This window comes from Chironomus tepperi, unplaced genomic scaffold (genome assembly GCF_022539635.2).
Source record: "Chironomus tepperi strain 1889 unplaced genomic scaffold, CSIRO-AGI_Ctep_v1 contig_309, whole genome shotgun sequence".
NCBI lineage: Eukaryota > Metazoa > Arthropoda > Insecta > Diptera > Chironomidae > Chironomus > Chironomus tepperi.
In genome coordinates, this window is record NW_027226431.1 from 954,874 (window position 1) to 976,314 (window position 21,441).

At 31.9% G+C, this 21,441-nt stretch overlaps 4 protein-coding genes across 9 annotated transcripts in view; 3 read left to right on the forward strand and 1 right to left on the reverse strand.

Annotated features, from left to right (window-relative positions):
• LOC139092550 (myb-like protein AA) overlaps positions 1-3,318 on the forward strand; it is a 30,310-nt gene extending 26,992 nt beyond the window's left edge. For all 6 annotated transcript variants that reach the window (XM_070642981.1, XM_070642984.1, XM_070642982.1 and 3 more), the window contains 3 exons: positions 46-162; positions 235-1,935; positions 2,355-3,318. In XM_070642981.1, the coding sequence (XP_070499082.1) occupies positions 46-162; positions 235-1,935; positions 2,355-2,715 (2,179 nt within the window). In that variant the 3' untranslated portion in view covers positions 2,716-3,318. The remainder of the gene's footprint in view (positions 1-45; positions 163-234; positions 1,936-2,354) is intronic.
• A 276-nt stretch (positions 3,319-3,594) lies between these two features.
• Positions 3,595-6,618, reverse strand: LOC139092663 (uncharacterized). The gene is made up of 3 exons (XM_070643171.1): positions 6,497-6,618; positions 5,279-6,440; positions 3,595-5,033 (listed from the first exon to the last, which is right to left on the reverse strand). Exons 1-3 carry the CDS (start codon positions 6,548-6,550, stop codon positions 3,718-3,720), a joined length of 2,532 nt encoding a protein of 843 aa, XP_070499272.1. The 5' UTR covers positions 6,551-6,618; the 3' UTR covers positions 3,595-3,717.
• Positions 6,619-6,928: 310 nt separating this feature from the next.
• LOC139092680 (mitochondrial 2-oxoglutarate/malate carrier protein-like) lies at positions 6,929-10,158 on the forward strand. Its single transcript, XM_070643193.1, has 3 exons — positions 6,929-7,177; positions 8,506-9,144; positions 9,208-10,158. Exons 1-3 carry the CDS (start codon positions 7,095-7,097, stop codon positions 9,428-9,430), a joined length of 945 nt encoding a protein of 314 aa, XP_070499294.1. The 5' UTR covers positions 6,929-7,094; the 3' UTR covers positions 9,431-10,158.
• A 5,793-nt stretch (positions 10,159-15,951) lies between these two features.
• On the forward strand, positions 15,952-21,023 carry LOC139092765 (zinc finger protein sens-like). The gene is made up of 4 exons (XM_070643299.1): positions 15,952-16,833; positions 20,438-20,526; positions 20,594-20,655; positions 20,737-21,023. The coding sequence occupies exons 1-4, from the start codon at positions 15,952-15,954 to the stop codon at positions 21,021-21,023; spliced, it is 1,320 nt and encodes a 439-aa protein (XP_070499400.1).
• The last annotated feature ends 418 nt before the right edge of the window (positions 21,024-21,441 follow it).

Sequence of the window (21,441 nt, forward strand, 5' to 3'; positions counted from 1 at the left end):
GCCTTATTCATGACTCATAAATGAATGTCTGTTGTTTATTTATAGAACCAAACGCGGTGTAACCAGAGAAAAATATTCGACAAGCTGCAATGGATCGACAAATAGTCTAGCAGATTTCGATTCGACTATAAATTCAATGACATCGTCATTCACCAGTGAAAAGTGAGTTTGTAGCTTATCCCTAAACATACAGTTTGTCTAATAAATCACAATACTTACCCTCATACTTTTTAGTGGAAATTACGATCCATTTCTCTCAGCGAAGAAACAACTCGAAGAACTTTTTTCGCCTACGACACCGACACCATCGACAAAAATGATTAATTCAATGATGACCACACCGAGTAGCGGCATTAGTAATAATAAACATAACAAAAGTAATAACGATATAATGTCAAAGTCGTTCACGAGTCAAACAATATCTCCAAAGACACCACAGCCAATCCCAAAAATGCAAAGTAACTTTAGACGCACCTCATCACTGAGAATATCAAATCGCAAGCCGAAGCCTGTTTATACGCCACCAATTAAATCAAATGTCCATTGTGGCATTACTGATGATGGTCCAATTTCACCAAATTTCGTAAAGGCAACCGATTATGATGAGCTTCCGATTAAGTCACCATATAGTGCCATACAATTAGTTGAGAAAGCAGCATCGCCTCCACATAATTTATTAAGATCATCACAGTCACCATCTCCATCACCAACTTTGCCTGTCTTTAGCAATAATAGTAATACAAATAATAATATTAATAGCAATAAGCCTGTATTAATGAGAGACAAAGGAAATGGTTTGTTTAGAAAGAATTTAAAATTGGATTTAAAGAATCCAAACATGCCATCTGCAGACTATCCACTATCAAAAACAGACTCACTTGCTCTCTTTCTTAAATATGAAAGTGAATTATCATCGCAATTATCAGAAAAGGACCTTAAAGATAAGAGCAATAACAGCTTGAGTAAACGATCAACAACAAATTTCCTTCTAAAAGATCAAAAGTTACCGGATATAAATGGAAAGACGATGGTAATGAAGCCACAACCAAAAACAAATGGAATTGTCAACAATTATAATCATTTAAGTAATATGGAGCAAGAGAAGGAACTAATATCAATTGATAAGTTGAATACAAGCTTACAGCAACAAAGTGACACAACCGATAGTGGCAAAAGTCATTCAGCACCATTAAAATTGATAAATGCATGTGATAATTTGCCTTTGCTTAGCAATAATAATAATATTAGTGATAAAAGTCGATCGCCATCATTGGAACCGCGTGAATCTCCAGAAAAGATGACACCTGGTCAATCAAACACGACAAGTCGTCGCAGTGGAAGTGCATTAAGACGTCAAAAGAAATATGATATGAATAATATTTTATTTGACACAGAACCAGCGGAAACAATGATGAAAACGACACCGCCAAGCAGTAGTGATAACAGTAAGAACAATAGCCTGATCAGACCTGATTCGAGAACATCAAATACTGAATCAATATTTGAAGACTTTGATTTTGATCAATTCATTGCTTCATTCACCGACGATGAGAAATTTCCAATATTTAAAGACTATAAAATGTTGTTAAATAAGTCAGTGAAAGCGGATGAGGAGAACAACAACAATCACTTGATTAATAATCGTAAAGATGAGTCAAAAAATATTAAGGATGATATCATTAATAACGTTAATAATAATAATATTGCGAGTAGGCCAATACCAATTCAACAAAATCAAAATCAGCCACCCCAACAGCAGCAGCAGCAGCAACAACAAAAGACACAAAATGACATGACTGGAATGGAGAAACTCGATAATTTATGTAAAATGCTTTCTGGTAATTCTGATTCTGATGAGAGCAATAGCTTTGAAACTGATCCAAGTGAATCGCAAACAACACGATCTAAATCAAGCGCTGATTCTGCATATGGAAGGTAAATAATTATTGCTATGACTATCCCCTATTAGCCTAGATTTCCTTTTTAAAATGTAGCTATATTGCTTTATTGTTCTGGGTTTGTTTATAGATGGGTGGATCTCTATTAAGTTTTATTATGCAGTCCACTTTCTTAGGATAGAGAAAACTGCATTCTAACTGTGCTGTGTATCTACTGACTCCTAGGATTAAATTTAAATCTGACTCTTAAATCCTAGGATTTATTTTAATCCAGACAAATGTCGTTAAATTTGAATTTTGAATAAACCGCTGAATTTGTATTGTTTGTTTATTCAAATTTCAAAAAACCGTTAATATTGAATTATTTAAAATTTTATAGTTTTCACTTCCAAAAATGAAAATTGCTCCAAAAATAAAATAATAAAATTAATGACTTTATTTTCACATCTTTTACAGCTTGTCACGACAATCTCAATCGCCACTCGATTATCGTAAAATTCCAAATCACTCGAACGGAAATGCAAATTACATTCGTCCACCGCCTTCATATATTCCGCCACCTGTACCACCACGACAACATTTGGAACTAAAAACAACAGAAATTGTCTTGAGTCCCGTTAAAGCGCCTGCTTTTCAAGAAACAATAATGATTCCGAAAAATGGTAATCCACAATTGGGACGATCGATGAGTAATAGTGATGAGCAAGCAAATGACGCCTTAAAGTTATCAAAGTTTTGTCACATGTGTGGATATAAATTTGTTGTTGCAACAGCCAAATTCTGTATTGAATGTGGCGTGCGAAGAATTAAGGTTTAATTTCATAATTTATAGGCATTTTATATTTCTTTAATGATACGATTTAACCCACTCAAATAATATTAATAATACTATTTTAATACAGCATTAATGATTATTCACATATTCTGGTCGTTAGCTAGCTATCTAGAGTCATTAAGTGTTTAACGCTTAGCAAATTATTAGTTACTTTATCTTTCTTATCTTCCTTTTTTCTTGTGCCTTATTTACTTAATATTTTTCCGATTTCTTATATTTTTCATTTTAACAAGACTGATTTTAAGATAATTTAAATTTTTCTACGCGAAAAAAAAAGAAAAGATTGATGATGTGAAGATTGACAGACGAACATGATGAGATTGAACGGCCATTTTTAAAATCAAAAATTTTATTTTAGTGCTTAAGCAATGAAGAGCCGACAGTAACAATCTTCAAATTAATTTAATGACAACTCAGAATATAAATAAAAAGTAACTAATCAATTATTTTAAAGATTACTGTTCACTAAAAATGAATAAAATGTAATGAATCGTCACTATAATCATTTTTCACCACTGAAATTAAAATTATAGTAAAGTAAAAATCTTTTTTTTTGGAAATAAAAATTAAGAAAAATTTTGAAAATTTTGTCTTTTTATTGCTTTGTGATTTAGAGATTTTATCAAAAATATGAATTTTTAACGGATTTTTGAAATTTAAATATGAACTTTGTAACAAATTCACCATTAAAGCGGTGACTTAAGTCCAATTTCACCACTTTGAGGTGAAATTATTTTAAATTTCAAATTTCCGTTAAACTTTTTTTGAAGAAATTTTGAAATCAAACTCACCACACACAAACAATTTCACCAAATTTCAGCTTCATGTGCTTATTTACTTTGAAAAATAAAAGTCAATTGATTACTATTCAGGCTATAATTCTTTTTATTTCAGAAATTCTTCAATATATTGGCGCATAATCTACTTTAATAAATATATATATCACAGATAAATTGTTTATCATAAATTCTATCAAAAAAAGGTCTAAACATCTCCAAAATGCTTCGCAACATGTCCATCGTATTTAATCTTACTTATTGTGACGAATTTACAAGAGCCACACTTAAACAGTAAACTTTCAGCAAGTTCTTTGTGTTGTTTCTCCAAGTGCTTACGATAAGTGTTACTTTGTATGGATTTATAATCGCAAGCCGGGCATGTATATTGATGAGTTTTAGAGTGCTGAAATTTATGACGTCTGAAACTATTGTGATCATTCGTTGAGTATTCACATCCTTTTTCTTCACATATAAATCTCTTCTCGTCATTCTTGTGTTCCATAAAATGGATATAAAGGCCAGACTCACTTGAAAATCCTTTGTTGCAAATCTGACATCTGATCTTTTTCGTTGAATCATTGTCATTAGCCTGAATACTTTTGTTCTTTTGCTTCACAGCCTTATGAATTTGTGAATGATTCTTAAGCTGCTTTTCATTCTTAAATCGTTTATTGCAATTCGCGTAGTCACATTTGTAATTCTTTTCATTTGAATGAATCTTTTGATGGAAATCTTTTAGACGTGACAAGATTGGGGTCTTAAAATTGCACAATTTGCAGCCAAATAGGTCCATGTCAATTGAATGATTTCGCCATAAATGTGTATGAAGTGTGTTGTAATTTTTAAATGCTTGACTATTACATTCCGGACACACAATTTGATTGATATTAAAATGACATCGTTTATGGTAATTGAGTAGTTTTGCGGACGAGAAGTGTTGTGAGCATTCTCCAATATTACATTTAAAAATAACTTGAACTTCATCGAGTGGATTTATGGTCGTTGATTCTGCTGCTTTCTTTTTGACACGAATTATTTTAATTATCTTCAATTTCTTTTTCGGCACGTCTTTTTCTGTGTCAATTTCTTCATTAACTGTTACTATATCCATTGGTATTCTTGTCATTGGCTGATCTTCAGGATTTTCCGTGATCTGATTCTCGTGCGGTGTTATGTCAATTTTTGGCTTGTCATTTGGCGTCTGATTTCTTTCAGGATTTTCAATCTCATTGCTCTCAATCACGACCTCTTCAGATAAAATCTTTTCACTCTCAATACAGATATTCATTGGATCTAAATTTGTCTGCAAATCTGCGACACTCGGATATGTCGTGAATGAATTGTCATTGATCTCGCTATCGTCTAGCAGAATTACATCATCAGTTCCACCGCATGTTGATACATTTGAACTGCCTGGTAACGTATCTGGAGTCACGCTAGTGTCACGGAAATCGATTAAATTTTCATCAGTTGTATTTTGTCGCATGTGAATGACCAGATTTTGTGCTGTTCCAAAAATTCCTATTTATATACATGAAAAAGTAATTAGTTAATTAGAATGGACAATTAAGTTGGTTAATAATATAATCAATATTGAATGTCCTCAAAATAACCGCCATAAAAAATTTGAAAATTAACGGTCATAAAATATTTGAAAATTTCAAAAAAGTATTGACCGTTAATTATTTAAATCAATTTTAGCCGTTATTTTCAAGTATTTTAGACTAGCAGTAAGTTTCAAGAAGCAAAATATCCATAAATATTACCTAAAGACGGTGGATTCATTAGAGTCGGCTCTATTAATGTATTCATATTTTTGATAGATATTTTACAAACAGACTGAGATGTCTCTTCTGTTGTTTCAGTCGTTATTTGCTGATGAGATTCGCTAATTAAACTGTCATAACTTCTAACATAAATTGAGGGCGTAAATGCATTAGCATAATTAGTACTTGTATGGTTTAAGAAATTTGCAGTTGGGTTTTCAACATTTTCATCAAAGAATGGCTTATTAATCGCGTCTGCTGCTTGTGGATTAGTTAGAGTTTCAATATTCCTAATGAAAATCTTTTTTGGTGTCGGTGCTTCCTGAATTACTTCAGACGAAACGATGACACAGTCGGGAGTTGATGATTCTGATGGCTGTTGTGCTACATCTGTTGTTATTACTTGACTCGTTAAGCTTTCATGACTTCTGACGAAGATTTTACTCGTTGAGCTTTCATATGCTGCTGTCGATTTTAAGTCAGGTTCGGAACTGTCAGTTTTAGTCAATTCATCGCATAAATTTTTGCGGACGTAAATTTTTCCAGGCAATGAACCATCAGCATTATTTAGAATTCCAGAATTTGCTATAATCACATCATCTTGTTCGATATTTACAGTCGGTTCCTCAAAATCAAAGTCAAAGTCTTCAGGTTCGTCAGTAGCCAAAAAGTCATCAAAGATGTCATCTTCGTGTGTTAAGTCCAATGAATCGAATATGTTTGGAAGATTAATCTCATTTGGCAGATCTGGTTTTCTTAACAGTGTCACGTCTTTAATGAATATCTTGCTCTTAGGCTTATTTGGTGACTCATTCATAGAACTAGCTGGATTTCTTAATAAATTATAATCAACAATCTGGATGTTTTGTGTTTGATTCTCAGACGACTGCATATTAGCTAGAAACTTGTCTAGATCATCTTCAATCACTTTATGGTCAATCTGTAAATGCACTTTAAGAGATTCCATTGATGTAAAACTTCCCATTTTACAGACTTGATATCCAGGACAGAAAAACTTCTCTGGGATCTGATTTGGACAGTTGTGGGTAGACAAGACATCTTGTGAGAACGTGATGAACTCACAATTCTTGCAAAATAAGCAGCAGTCAGCTTGTAAATTCACATTTTCAGCCTTCAGTACATCGACATCTTCTTGTTTTGGCTGTGAATTAAATTATTTTTTAATTTCCAGCCTTGTTGAGCAATTTGACAACATACCTGTGAATTTGTTACGTGTGAACTTGCTGTTGAAAGCACTTGATTTACATCCATTATCTATTTTTATTGAATATCATAGCATTTTAGCTGAATTAATGAAATTTATTAAAAGTAAACAAAAGACTTTGATCCAGAGTATGTCATGTGCTTTGATTATTCAAAATATATCTAATGATTCTATGTATTTTCATCATAAACCTTATTATCATCAGACATTTAATACTGTAAATAATTAAATAAGATAGCATTCATTCATAAAATTAACAAAATCAAAGTCGGCTTAAGAATTTCCATGAAAAAATGAATAGTAAACTTTGCGTAAGTTTAACGTCTTTTCAAAATTTGAATTTTTGGAAATTACAACAACAAAAAATAAAATTGTGAAAAATAAGAAGAAAACATTTTTGAGTAAAATTTTTTTAAAGCTCTCGATTCCGTCAGTATTTCCCATAGTAAGCGCCACATCACATCTCATACGAGGTGTCAGCATTTAATACAACAGAAGTCACATACAATTTTATATTATTTGATTGCTTGAATAGGCAAAAAATTAAGTTTCTGATTTCCTAATTAAAAAGTTTAAAAGAATCGACAAAAAATGAGTGACTCCAAAGCACCAGCTCCAGTGGCTCCAAAGAAAAAGCCAGCATATCTCCAGTATCTTTTTGGAGGAAGTGCCGGGTAAGTGTTAATATTAATATTGACTGATTATTTCGTTAATTCTTTTAGAACGTGTATGACATTGAGGCATGATTCAAAAGACCTTGAAGAAAAATTATCGTTCCGACTAATTTACATCATCGAGAACCGAATCCCGTGATTTTATATAATTAAACGCGCCCGTGTGTTCCTTAAAAACAATATTAAGACATTTCTGTCATCAGATTGAATAACTTTGTGACTGAACTATGCAGCATACAACCCCAAAAAATAGACATGACTCATGTATGATCTACAGTATCACTCAATTTTCTTTTCAACTGTGGAGAAAATAGATCTGCTCATTTTCGTTTCGTCAATATTTTCACTGTACTTTCAAGGTGTACTTTACGTAATTCCAATAGCTTTTGAGCCTGAAAATTTCAATATGTGCAACATGTGTACAGCATAAATCTTTCTCCATGCATACAATTAAGATCTAACCTTGATCTACACACGTCATACAACATGCAATTAAATCAATTGACAACAGGTCGTTAAAACATAATCTATTGATAGCTGTACATGAATATTGATAGTAGAACACAAAAATAATTCGCGATAAGAGCTTGTCGAGCCTGTTTACTTGACATTATCTTTATCCTGCTATCTTATCTGCAATGATTCTTAATATTATTTAATGAAAAAATGTCAACCGATTAAGAAAAATTATATTAAGATTCAAGCTGTAAACAACGGATTTACATTAATGCCGTCATAGCGTGCAATATTAAATCACTTGCATACATGAAGTTCAATGGTCTTCATTAATTTCGTCACAACGATCTACGATATTTAATTTATAGACGAAAAATTAGAATGAAAAATTTATTTAATTTTTCTCATTGCCTACTAAGATTTTCGCAAGACATTCCCGTCATGCGACAAACATTACCGTCTATTATTAGACAGTTCTCGTATGTACACAAGATACATTTTCTTTTGTGGGGCTCGATCATGTGTAATCTTGACAGTGAATAAAAATCTGCGTCTTTAATGTGTGAAAATGACTGAATAATAAGAAGATTCGTAAATAACAACAAGTAGAATAAAAGGTTTATTTTGAGAAATATGCTTGTTGATCAGCACGATGCTTCAAATTGCTAGAATAAACTTACGTCAAATGTCGATCAGTGTTAATCAGCTGTTTGTTGTTGAGCGACGAGATAAACCAAACTTCAGTTCAATATTCTTGATAAATCTTCAAGGTCTTGTTATCGCCCAACAAAACATGTCGGCTACCGTGCATTATCAAATAAATATTGCAATTGTCATGACCCCTTTTATTGATAAGAAGCCTTTAATTTTAGGATGGGCGCAACAGTTTTTGTACAGCCACTTGATTTGGTCAAGACCCGATTACAAATTTCCGGTCAAGGTGGAACTGCCAAGGAATATACTGGAATGTTTGATGCATTTACAAAAATCGCAAAACGTGAAGGCGTTCGAGCTTTATACAAAGGTCTATCAGCTGGTCTTTTACGTCAAGCGACATATACAACAACACGTCTTGGCACTTATACCTTTTTGAATGACACATACAAAAGTAAGACAGGAAAGCAAGCAAATCTTTTTGTTTCTATGGGACTTGGTGTGGCTGCTGGCGTAACAGGATCATTTGTTGGTAATCCAGCTGAAATTTCACTTATTCGTATGACTGCTGATGGAAAATTGCCACTTAATCAAAGACGAAATTATACATCAGTTGTTAATGCTATTTCACGTATGGTCCGCGAGGAAGGTGTCTTGACATTATGGCGTGGATGTATTCCAACTATGGGACGTGCTGCTGTAGTTAATGCTGCTCAATTATCATCATACAGTCAAGCTAAGCGTATTCTTATTAATAATGGTATGCAGGAAGGCATTTCACTTCACTTTGTTGCCAGTATGATTAGTGGATTGGTCACAACAATTGCTTCCATGCCTGTCGATATCGCAAAGACTAGGTAAATTTGATAAGCTTTTGAGTTAAGTAATTGTTAATTAATTTAATTGATTTTAATCTACAGAATACAGAACATGAAGATTGGACCAGACGGTTCAGCGGAATACAAGGGTGCTATTGACGTTCTTACGAAAGTTTGTCGTCAAGAAGGTGTATTTGCATTATGGAAAGGATTCTGGCCATATTACTTCCGTTTAGGTCCACATACTGTGATTACATTTATCTTTATGGAACAGATGAACGAATTGTATAATCGCATGACTGGTACAGGAGGAAGCAGTTTCTAATTATTGTAATTGTGTAAAAATCGCCGATCTTAGTGAATTGTTTTTTTAGGTAACACAATGACAATAACCATACAATATTCACGAACACAAGCAATTTAGTTTCTATTTGAGGTACTTTATATTTTTTGGCAAGAAGCACAGTAATTTGTAGAACAACTAACTTCAGTGTTAATCTAATCCGTCGGATTTAATTTTAATCCGATGGATTTAATTTAATTTCAGTTGGATTTCTTTTGAAATCTAACTCGTAGTAATTAGTGGATTAGAATTACTTCCTATAATGATGATTGAATCCATCTCACATTACTAAAAAAACTCGCAAAAATCAATTGACTCACACTAGATGTGAATTCTTTAAAAATTCGGAACAAGGCATTTCCATAAGAAAGGAATTTTTTAAATTATTTATTTTTCTGTATACTTATTATTTCCTATGTAAGATTCTAGCTGAATTTCTATTAAATTACTATTTACAGCATATCTATGATATATATTTATCCCCTGCCAAATAAACATATAATTATTATTTTTTATTAGAACAATAAAGATATATATGTATTTTGGAAATGTTCTATCCGGAGACTTTTAAGGATGTTTAGATGTTGATAATATTGTTAAATAATACAAATTGTGAAATTAGGTCAATACTTATTTAAACGAAAGATACCTAATGATGAAGAAGATAATAAAAATTTATGATGAACATAACGAAGCACACGAATAAATAACTTTCGTTTTTCTATATCTATGCCTCCTTTTTCTTGGCTTATCGTTTTGGAATTAATCAATTTTAAGGCTTGATTAGTTGTTTTTGGCTAACTTGTTGCTACCCTCATTGAGGTTTCATTTGTGGAATTTAAGTAATTTTGGATGAATAATTATGGAACCCTCATAAATTTGTCTAATCTTTTCTAAATAACATTCTGTGTTCGTTAGGGGCAAAGCTTTGTTGCCGCAATAAAGATTAGACGCGAAGTTACACTGACGGTTATTTGACGGCGGACTTCTATCTATTTGCACGGTGTAAAATGCGATTTACGATTCTGTCGCGTAAATGAAGTTGCCGCCTGTTTTGCAAAAGCGTAAAACTGTGGTCTTTCAATATTATATAAAGTAGTGTTGTCTAAACTCTGTACCGCGTCACATTATTGCGGTTACGATTGTGGTATGACAAAATAGTGTGTCGTGGCACAAAAATGTTTGGACAACACTGACATAGCGTTTTTTATGTGACAAGGATTCGCACATATGCTCACGACACTACGAGGTCATTCGGATAGATTATAAAGTTGTCTTTAGGTAGTTATTTAGATAAAAGCTTTTTAGACACCATTAATTATCACAGCCTGTGAATGCTTAATAATATTTTGAAATTCGATAACGTTTAAATTCTCAGACTTAATAATTACATTCAAGCTGTTTTGATTTCAGACGTCAAATTCGACGTCAATTCGACAGAAGCAAAATTCGAGTACTCGAATATGCAATGAGGATTCTTTCAAGAGTAATATAACTAATGAAAAGATCTAAGAACAGTACTTACTGTAACAATGTTGAGCTTAGGTTACAACAGAAGGTTTTTCATCTGACTGTTTCTGGCTGTCACCTTGTTTTCAAATTCTCTGTCAGCACGTTGAACTGACATTTTTTCATTATTCTTTTGCGTCATGGAGCTTCTTGAGCCAGGAACAGTAATCGATTTCTAATTTTAAAACCAAACACAATTACATCAAATTTGAAAAACTTAGTAATCACTGATAATTTTTAAAATATTCTAAAATTCAATGTTAAGCAACTGGGTTTTCAAACTTGTAAATTCTTGTAAATTTAAAAATTGTGTCTTTTATTTCAAGCTGCTCAGCGTTTACGTCTGCGTGAATTAATAATTACCCGCTATCTTTTGATCGATATATAAAAAAAAGAAAGGAACAACAAAAATTTTTCAATTAATGGAAAAAAGTAAGAAAAAAAAAATTGTCATAACTTATAAGAATATTGAATGAAAAAGAGTTCCAACATGAAAAGTCATGTTTAAGAATCAATTAATCAATAAGAAAATTATGAATAATTTTATGATGAGAAGTCACAACATTGTGTCCTTATCTTGAGAACTTCATAAATCATACAATGTTGCGAGATATTGAGCAAGGTTCAAAATATTGATAATAGCACTGGTCCTCTTCTCATTCCGATAGCAAGAACATGAACATCCATCCATAAACCAGTTTAACATATTGCGTTTTTAATGACCGATGCTTAACATCCACAAAATATGCATTGATTTTTCTTGGTCAAAGAAGTAACGACTGACTGACTGTTGCGACGATGGATAAGAGGAAGAACGAAAAGAATTTTTAAAAACGGCACCAACTGCCCGTGCTTCCAATCAAATTACACACAAAGATTCATTTCGATCGCAATAAACAATACAGCTGATGCACCTGTCGGGGAGAGAGAAAAAAAATATCAAAGATCACTTTTTGGGTGATGCTTTCGCTGTTGTTGTTGTTAATTCTTTCCCTCGTATATACATCGTCCGAACATATAAAAAAATTCAAAGCGCGAGAGACAGCTGTTTTTCTCCTTCTCCTTATACCTTTCTTAACTTGCTCGGGCTCTTTCTTCAGAATATGTTATATACACTTACATGTTCATACATTTATTTATTAACATAACTGAAGCTTTTTTGGCGCGTGTTTCACGTGTGTTTGCCCAGTGGATCAACATGTGCTGCTGTTTTATGCTTCGGTGACTTCTTGATTGCTTTTTCTTTCTTTCCTTTTTTTTTTGTCGTGACCAAACAAATCTTGAGAATTGTTTTCTTGTAATTATAGGTTTGAGACTCAAATGACTTGTCATTTTTAACGCATTTGTATTTTGTGAAAGGAAATGAATAGAGAAGGGGACTTGATTTGGTGAGTCTAGGAATGCAGAGACTGGGGAGAGACAATGTAGCACTTGACATTGATGATTTACAGAGGGCAGCCAGCTTCAGACTCCAACTAAGAGAGTCTATGGATCACAGTTAATCTGTACGGAAACAGCAAAGTAATTGAGCAAGTAGGAATGCAAATGGATGAGCTTGATAAACTTTTATGGATCTGATACTTGATATTTCAACGAATATTTTAACTCTGCCGAAGGATTAGCATAGATGTTTAATCTTCAAATCATATTTCATCCAGTTCCTTTAATGAAAAAGTTGAAGTGGAAATTAAAGATTTGTGTTGTTTGTCGTAAGGCTTGCGATTTGGAATCTTATATGACTTTTGAATATTCCTTGAATTTTGCCACGTTTGCTGGTAATATCGATGATTGTCGGACTTGTAATTCTCTATCTCGCACTTGTAGTTGTCCCACAGCTCCTGTTCACTGTTGACGTTCTTTTTGTTACTTGCAACTCTTTGTTTCCACATCGTTTTTTCTAATGCAAGCGACTTCCTTCTCTTTAGATCATCTCTTATTGACTGGCCTTTTTCTTACTTTAATTAATCAAATTAAAATGAATTTTCTCTCCAAAAACACGTTTAAAGTTCGCGCCAAAAATTCCGTGGTTCAAAGTTTGAACTTTATTTTGAATTTTGAACTTCCGTTACTTTTCAAATCCTGAATAAAAGTTATTTTATTTTGTCTTAAAATTCAATTCTCACTGGGATCTTGACCAAATAAAATCAAGCATGCTGGGATCTAGAACTAGAATATTTTAAGCATTAAATTCTAGACAGAAGAAAATGCCAACAAAATAAATTAAATAAATTCGATTTAAAAATAGACCCAAGATAGCTAATTGAACTCAGTCTATCAATCAAGAACACGTTCCTTAAAAAAACAAGCACCGTAGCAAATTCAACGATCCCATCGACCTGGGCAAAATTTCTTCCGTTTTATCATTCCACCTTTTCCTCACATATTCTTTGGCTCGTGGACACTTTGTTCCTTTGCTTCCATACTTACTTACTTATTAATAAGGAAGAATATATGATGACTGAAGAAGAAACATAAAAAAATTAATGAAATTTGGGATTTTTTTTTTTCTCTTTGCTGTTCTTTCTTTTACTTTCTCGCTGCATGCAAGCGGCTTCTTGTCGTTCTTAACGTCATAATTAACAATATAATGATAATTTATGCACAATTCTTAACAGCATTTGGTAAATGCAAGGTGGTGATGGACATGGATGAAAATTGAAAATTGTTTATGATGGCTGTGGAGAAAGTTTAATGATATTTTTTCTGTACAGTCGCTGGATGTTGCCTTAATGTTGCTCTATTTTCACGTTTTATGTAACGAATTTACCAAATGTCATCAATGAAATGATCATCAAACCTCAACGATGAACAACATACAAAAGGGGAGATTTTCCATTCAGTTCTCATACCTTTATGTACGATTTCTTCATTTGGTATGGAAATAAAAAATAAAAATGAGTGACATGTGTTTGCAGACGAATGAAAAGTCAAAGGTATAATTTATACAAAATTACTAACGATCATGGATTGCTTCTTTTGGTTTTAAATAAAAATTAAGTCTAATAAATCGGAATGTATGTATATATAGACAGAAGGGATTCATATGTTTGAGCACGAGTTATATTTTTTCAAGGTTCATGCTTTGGTGATTTTTTGATAGCTTTTGTATATTTATGTAGGGGATGATTTTTCCTAGATATCATCAGTGTTGGCTGTGTTTTGTAGGAATAAAATGAAGGTTGTCTGGCAATTAAATAATGTCGGATTGGATGGAAAATTGTTGAATTGAATTGAATTGTTGAATCAATTTTGTAACGGATTTTTTAAATATTGAAAACCATTCAAATGTTCCTATAATATTTGACATTTGAATGGTTTTGAACATTGATTTGAATTTTAACGAACTTTTTGCTATAATTGGGAGCTTTTAAGCTAGATAATCACTGTCAAATGTACAAAAATGACTGATTTTTCAATTTAAATGATGTCTACATTACATTAAGTGTCCATAAAATCAGATAAATAATATTTTAAACCTGATCTTAAGAGCACTGTGTTGACAAAAAGACGTGAGGTATTCTATTGACTACATGGCTGATTTCGAGAAATTTGCTGCATTGTTTCGTACTTATTGACTTTTCGGGTCGTACAGATCATCTATGACACATGGATTCACTCAGTTGGTGCCTTAAGCTGGCTCTATTACTCACAATCGCTTGCCAGTTACCAATACCAAGCTAATACCAAGTGCATTGTTGTCACACAGCTTTTATGCTGAACACCATATGCGTCCCATACCAAAACTCACCTCACTATACCTCTTTTACTTCCTTTTGATTGTTTCAATTAAAAAAAATTTCTGTTATTTCTAACGATTATCACAGTTGTGATGAACAAAATTTAAATAATTTCAACCCTAGACAAGCTTCTATAGCACATAAAGTGGTCAGTAAAATTTTAATTTCCATTAAAATATCTCCAAAAGTGTCAGTCGGTTCTGAAAATAGCTTATGCTCACACAGCAGAAAATTGTTCTCTTTTTTGTGAGAGAATTTGAGAGGATTGTGATTGGCTGTTGCCGGCCAATCGTGGATATGACACGCCTACTATTAGATTTGTAGCAATGAGAATGTGCAGAAATTTTTAGATTTCTATTTTTAATGCGAATTAATTGAGAATCTTTTTGTTTTAGACCGAAAATTTTGGATTTGAATTTCAAAACATCCGAAAAAGTTCTAAGAATCCATCTGACTTGATCCCATCTAATTCTAAAATGTTCAATTTCCCTAAAACTGATTTTTTTTCAATAATCATCCATAAATCGAACATTTTTTAATAGAAAAAGATGAAATTGGGGATAAAAAAGCCAAAAAGAAGTGAGTCATCTGCTAATCATGACCCAAAAATCTCTGCGGCACATGCCTCAGGTCGAAAAAAGGGAGAAGAATAAATCTTAGATTGCATTAGATGAACACCGAAGACAAAGAAGAATGAACAAAAGTTAATGAGAATATCACAATATGAAAAAGAGAGCAGCATATGTAATCGTACCTTTTGCCTGCCTTTCCACGCTTTATTTTTTTTATTGTATTTTTTTTTTATCGTACAGCATATTTTGGAAAAATCGGGCAACATGCCACCATAATAATGTATCTTCCCAACAGAACCTCTTTTTTTTTTTGCCGGCTGGTGGCGATTCTCACCGATACATAAAAAAAAGTTGTGTATCGTGCTTTGTTGGTAGAATAAGAAAATAAGAAGTAACACAAAATAAAGGCAAAAGAAGTTTTCATGCATCAGTCGTGAATCGAGAGTGAAAGAGAACGGTTGGGAAACACAAAAAGTCGATCGTCGTCGTGTAGAATCAGACAGACAGTAAAAAAAGGATTCGTGTATCGGAAACAGAATTAAAAAAAAGAAAATGAAAAGAATTTGATTTTGTGGAATTAAAATAAAAGAAATCATTCAGTTGTGCCTCGATTTTCAAAGGATTCAGATTGAAATTATTTTTAAAGTGCTTGAATTAAATTAAATTTTAAAGTGAAATTAAAACAATGGCAAATTTATCATCGCCTCCTTCGCCCGCATCAACATCATCAGAATTATCAAAATTTGGATTAAATCCATCATCTCCTTTATATCTTTATCAAATTGAACAACTCAAAATGTTACAAAGAAATTCATCACTTCCTGATTTATCAATGCTTTATCAAAATCCAACAATTTTCTATACCGCAAATCCATTCTGGTGGCAACAGCTCATCTTCTCATTACCACCTGTCTTTGGTGGTGATACGAATAAGAATGAAGATGAAAAGAAACCAGTTTTAAATGTTCATGATAAAAATGATCAAATCTCACTTAATCGTGACTATATATTGACACCAGAGACACCGGAACGGGAAGATAATTATGAAATGGACTTGGATGAGCCATTAAATTTATCAACAAAGGATAATCATCATCGTGAAACAGACATATCATCATCATTATCAACACCAAAATTAAATCCAAATTTATTTTCGGCCATTTGGTCGCCAGCATCACTTGTGAGTCAAAATGAAAAGTCATTTGGTATTAAGAATGAAAATTCAATTGAAAATTCACCAACAACACCAAAAATGAAATTTAATTTCGATAATTTTCGTGGATTAACAATTAAACGTGAAACACAACAAGTTGATTATGATATATTAAAGAAGAACTGCACAGATATGCTGTTAATTAATAATAACAATAATAATAATTTATCATATAATAATAATAATTTAAATTCGAGCTTTAGCGGAAGTGATAGCTCTAATATTTTACTTGATAAAGTGCCAAAGGTATCAAGAAAAAGTTTACCGATTATTAAGCCTGACTCAACAGAACATAGCGATTTTCTCGTACGCGAATTTCGTGATGAGCGTGGGAAAAAGGAACGGTCTTTTGAGGTGAGTTAAATGCTACAATAAAAATATTAATATGAATTATTATGGGAAAGCTTTTGTTATGTGGGTTATGTTAATATCTGACTAGGGATGGGAATTTTATTGCGTTGTGTGCTTAAAGGTGGGATTTTTGAGTTGATTTATGAGGAATTTTAGAATTTTTGAAATTTATTGATTGTTTCTCAATCAAATTGATGAATTTTGAATTTTTGTGAGAATTCGATCAAAGAACTCTCTGGGAATTCTTAAGATTATGTTATGAACTTCATTCTTCATGCTCCAAATATGATTCGCAGGATTTCCTTTTATTCGCCCTTATAAAATCAAACAGGATTTCCTCAAAATTAATTTAACTTATTAAAATTCAAACGATTCAAGCAATTAAAATTGAGTTAAAACTAGGGTTCGGAAAAATACTAACTTAAAGTTATTTGTAGATTATTAAAATCTACAGTTATCTACAGTTTGCAAACTGTAGATAAATTTTCAAATGAAAAAAAATCCGTTAATCAAAACTGAAAATTTTGTAAACAAACAAATTTTTTATTCCTTATTCGCATCAAATACACTAATTTGTTGCAGGTTTTCATCAAGTGTATTTAGGCTAAAATATGGTTCCAAACCCTTTTATTCTTGATATTAATCAATTTAATTCTAAAAATGTTTTTTGTGAATAATTTGTATGAAAGAGAGAAAAATAGCAACAGAAGATTTTAAAGATTGTTTAGCCAGTGTAGAATAATCTCGTGAAAGAATTGCACGTCACAAGCAATCCTAAAGACTTAACGAAAAAATTGAAAAATTCATGATTTACGTAAATTCTTGATTTTGATTTTGATACAAAAAATTAGATTTATGACGTGATTCTCTCTAGTGCTGTTAAAATCAATTTAAGTTGGTGAAATTGATATAAATTCACAAAATAAATGATTTTTGAACAAAAATTATAACGATTATTTTCGCTTTGAACAAAAACTCTACAGTTAGTTATCTACAGTTTGTAACTGTAGATAAGTGTAGATAACTGTAGATAACTGTTAATAACTGTAGATGTCCGAACCCTAGTTAAAACTGATCTTTTTAAAAGTCCGTTTGAAGAATTCAGTTCAAATTGAAAATTTTAAATTTGAGATTCAAAGGAGTTTAAAGAGAAGAATTTTCAATTTTGAGATTTTGCAATGATTTTTATTGAAATTTATTGGAAAATTGATATTCACATAATATTTCGAAATGAAGAACAGGAAAGGATCTTAACGAAACTGAAGATAAACATGCAAATATTTTCAACAATTTATAGATCTTGAGTTTATTGAATTCTTTGGATTTTCCTTCCCAACTTTTTATTTTCTAAACGAAGTCAACAATTTGAATTGTAGAATATCAAGAATCTAATTTAGTCACAAAATTCTAATTCTACTTGGATTTTGTGTGGTAAAATTGAATTAAGTCAACTCGACTCACCCTAGAGTTTGAATCGAAATTCGAACTTTGCTTTATTGATTCTCAGTTTCAATCTTTTCTTTGATTTAGATAGAAATTCAGAATTTCAAAAATCGAAACAGACTGCTAATTAATTAGCATTTAGTTTGCAACCTATGCTAGTATTCAAAATTTGATATTTAATTGTTCAAAGTTAAAGTTAAGTTAACTTGCAGATAACTTTGAACTAACTTTCTAAGATTTAGGTTACTATGATTGATTAATTTTTCCAACAATTTTCTATCAAAAATTCAATTTTTCACACAAAATCCAGCAATTCAATTGAACAACTTAATGAAATCTTCAGATTTTCTTCACCACAACAATCCTCTCCTCAAAAAGATTCACCCAAAAAATAATCAATACTTCACGAAATAATAAATGAAAATAATTCATATTTTCAAGCAATTGTGCTGTCTTTTTTAATTTTTTAATAAAATTAACAAAAATAATTTATGGCTAGAAATATATCACATTACAAAATATTCTAAACAAAATCGTGTCAATTTGATAATCACGCAAAGCACTTCCCTCCAACAAAATTCATCATTTATGATCTACAAGTATTGATAAACAGTCAAAGCAGTAATCGTCAATCAGTAAATATAAATAATTAAATCAATTTTCAATTCTGTCCTCTTTTTATGTTGTGTCCTGTTTGAATCATTACATAAGGTGGAAGTAAGGAAGGTCCTTTATTGTTTTGTCACGACAATCTTATAATGAATGACAATTTGAAATGCGAGGGGGTTGAGGAAGAACTATATAAAAATTTATGAAAGATTAGAATCGCATTCAATTTGTAATTAATACACGAGTCCTTAGAATAAGGTACGACAAGAAAAAGGGGTTTAATTACGCGATTGCACGAATCGTCCATTCCATAAACCTCAATTTTAATCATGCTGACGTTACATTTAATGATAGCAATTGGTTCTCATAGATAATCGTTACTTGTTTTAAGTACTTTTAACATAAAAAAAAACTTTATTTTTTTGATCATAAACTTACACGATGAATTGAAATTGACACAGAAACTGGTCGATTAGAAAAATTAAAAAATATTCTGGTTGAGTGACTTGAAGTTTTTGTGTTTTCTGGACTGCTGTAATAATCAAATATGTAGGAGTTGTTCGTCAGTGATGGGGTTACTAAACGATTGTAATTCAGAGCTAGAAATCGAATCAACTCTGCGTAAAATTAGATTTTTAAGTTGACTTTTGAATTCAAAATACGAGTTGACTTGATGCTCTGATACACAAATATTATGGGACATGATCCTTTCGACTCAAATCTAAGTCAAAATCTTGGTTCTAAATTGAATAAACGTTGAGCTTTAATGTGAGATTCAGTGAGATTTGGTCTGATTCTGTGCATCAAGCCCGACTAAGTTTGGATCATCAATTAGAAGCATAAAGAGTTTCAAAACTGAATGCTGCAAACATTTACTTTTAAAGCTCATCCAATTTAAAACTAGGGTTTTATATCCATGAAATACATTGTAGTCGCTAGAGTATTTCTATGTCGCCTCATTGATGGCATGACTAGGTCGCCGAATTTTTGAGATCAATACCGAGATCAGAAGGGAATCCTTCGAAGTCTCAAACTCAATCTCGTTGCCGAAACTAGAATGTCTTAGCCTCGATCTCAGGAACTCTTATGCATGACACTAGGGTGCTCTGGTGGATACGTGTTGCCTGATTTTGGTCCATTTTATGATAGAAATAATAAATTTGATGGATCAAGATGATTTGAATAGAATCCAATGAGTTGAACTTCCCAAAAATTCATGGCACTCACAAATTTCCATTCCTCAAATTCCCTACAGCAAACTCCAACTCCCATCATTTACGAACAGCCTTCAATAATTTAAGGGGTTGACCGTTTCAAATCATCGTCGACTAAAAAAATAAATAAAACAAAAGAAATCGAAGATGATTTTCTGTTTGCTCAATCATAATTGATATTAATGATTCCTTTTCGCGTGTTGCGTGCACACAATGTTTAAATAATTATGCCTAGCAATTAAATTTTATGGAAGAATTTACTTAAATTAAGGGTTTGTGGGAATAAATTTATTTTTCAAATTTGAAGTTAATTAAAAAATATTTTTTTGTTTTAATTTCAGTGTAAGCAATGCGGAAAAGCATTTAAAAGATCCAGCACATTATCAACACATTTACTGATACATTCAGATACGCGGCCATATCCTTGCAGGTGATGCATAAATTTAACAATTATCTTTGTCAACTCTTTTTCTAATCTATTTTTTTACAATTTACAGTTATTGTGGTAAAAGATTTCATCAAAAGTCAGATATGAAGAAGCATACGTACATTCATACAGGTAGGGAACATAAAAAAATTTACAATTTATAAGCAGAACATGTTGACTAATGGAATAATTTTATTATGTTAAAAAAAATAGGAGAAAAACCACATCGATGCCCAGTGTGTGAAAAGGCATTCTCACAATCGAGCAATTTAATAACCCACATGCGCAAACATGGATCATATAAGCCATTCTCATGCGGTCTATGTGAGCAAGGTTTTCAACGTAAAGTCGATCTACGACGTCATCGTGAGTCGGCGCATCAAATTGAAAGTGAAAATGAGAGTATGAAATTTATTAAAACTGAGGATTTTAAGACGGAGGAGTATGATGAGAATCTGACGAAGCCATTCAAATATATTAAAATGAAGATAAGAGATTAATGTTTGACTATTGTCTAATTCCTTTGTTGCCTTATGTACTGATACAATGAAAATGTAATTTAATTAAGTGTTTTATTATTTTAAATTATCTGCAAAGTGGTAGAACCAAAGCATTTATTATTAATTTATATTTGTAAAGTAAGAGATTGATAATGTGTGGTAATGTTGAGGTCCAGGATCAGACACTTCAATGTACAGGTGTTGGATCCTCGGTTGAGGTTTCAATCTCTTGATTGAAATGTACGCAATTTTGGGATGAATCTCAGGATTCTCTACATTTGGATCCAGAGATTGATAACCTAGTGAGGATTTTGGGTTTTCTAGGGTGAACCCTAACTATGTTGGGATGTACAGAATAAGAAATAAAAAGTTTTGAGGTTAAGTTTTGATTTTTTTGAATAATGAGTTCGGACCCAAA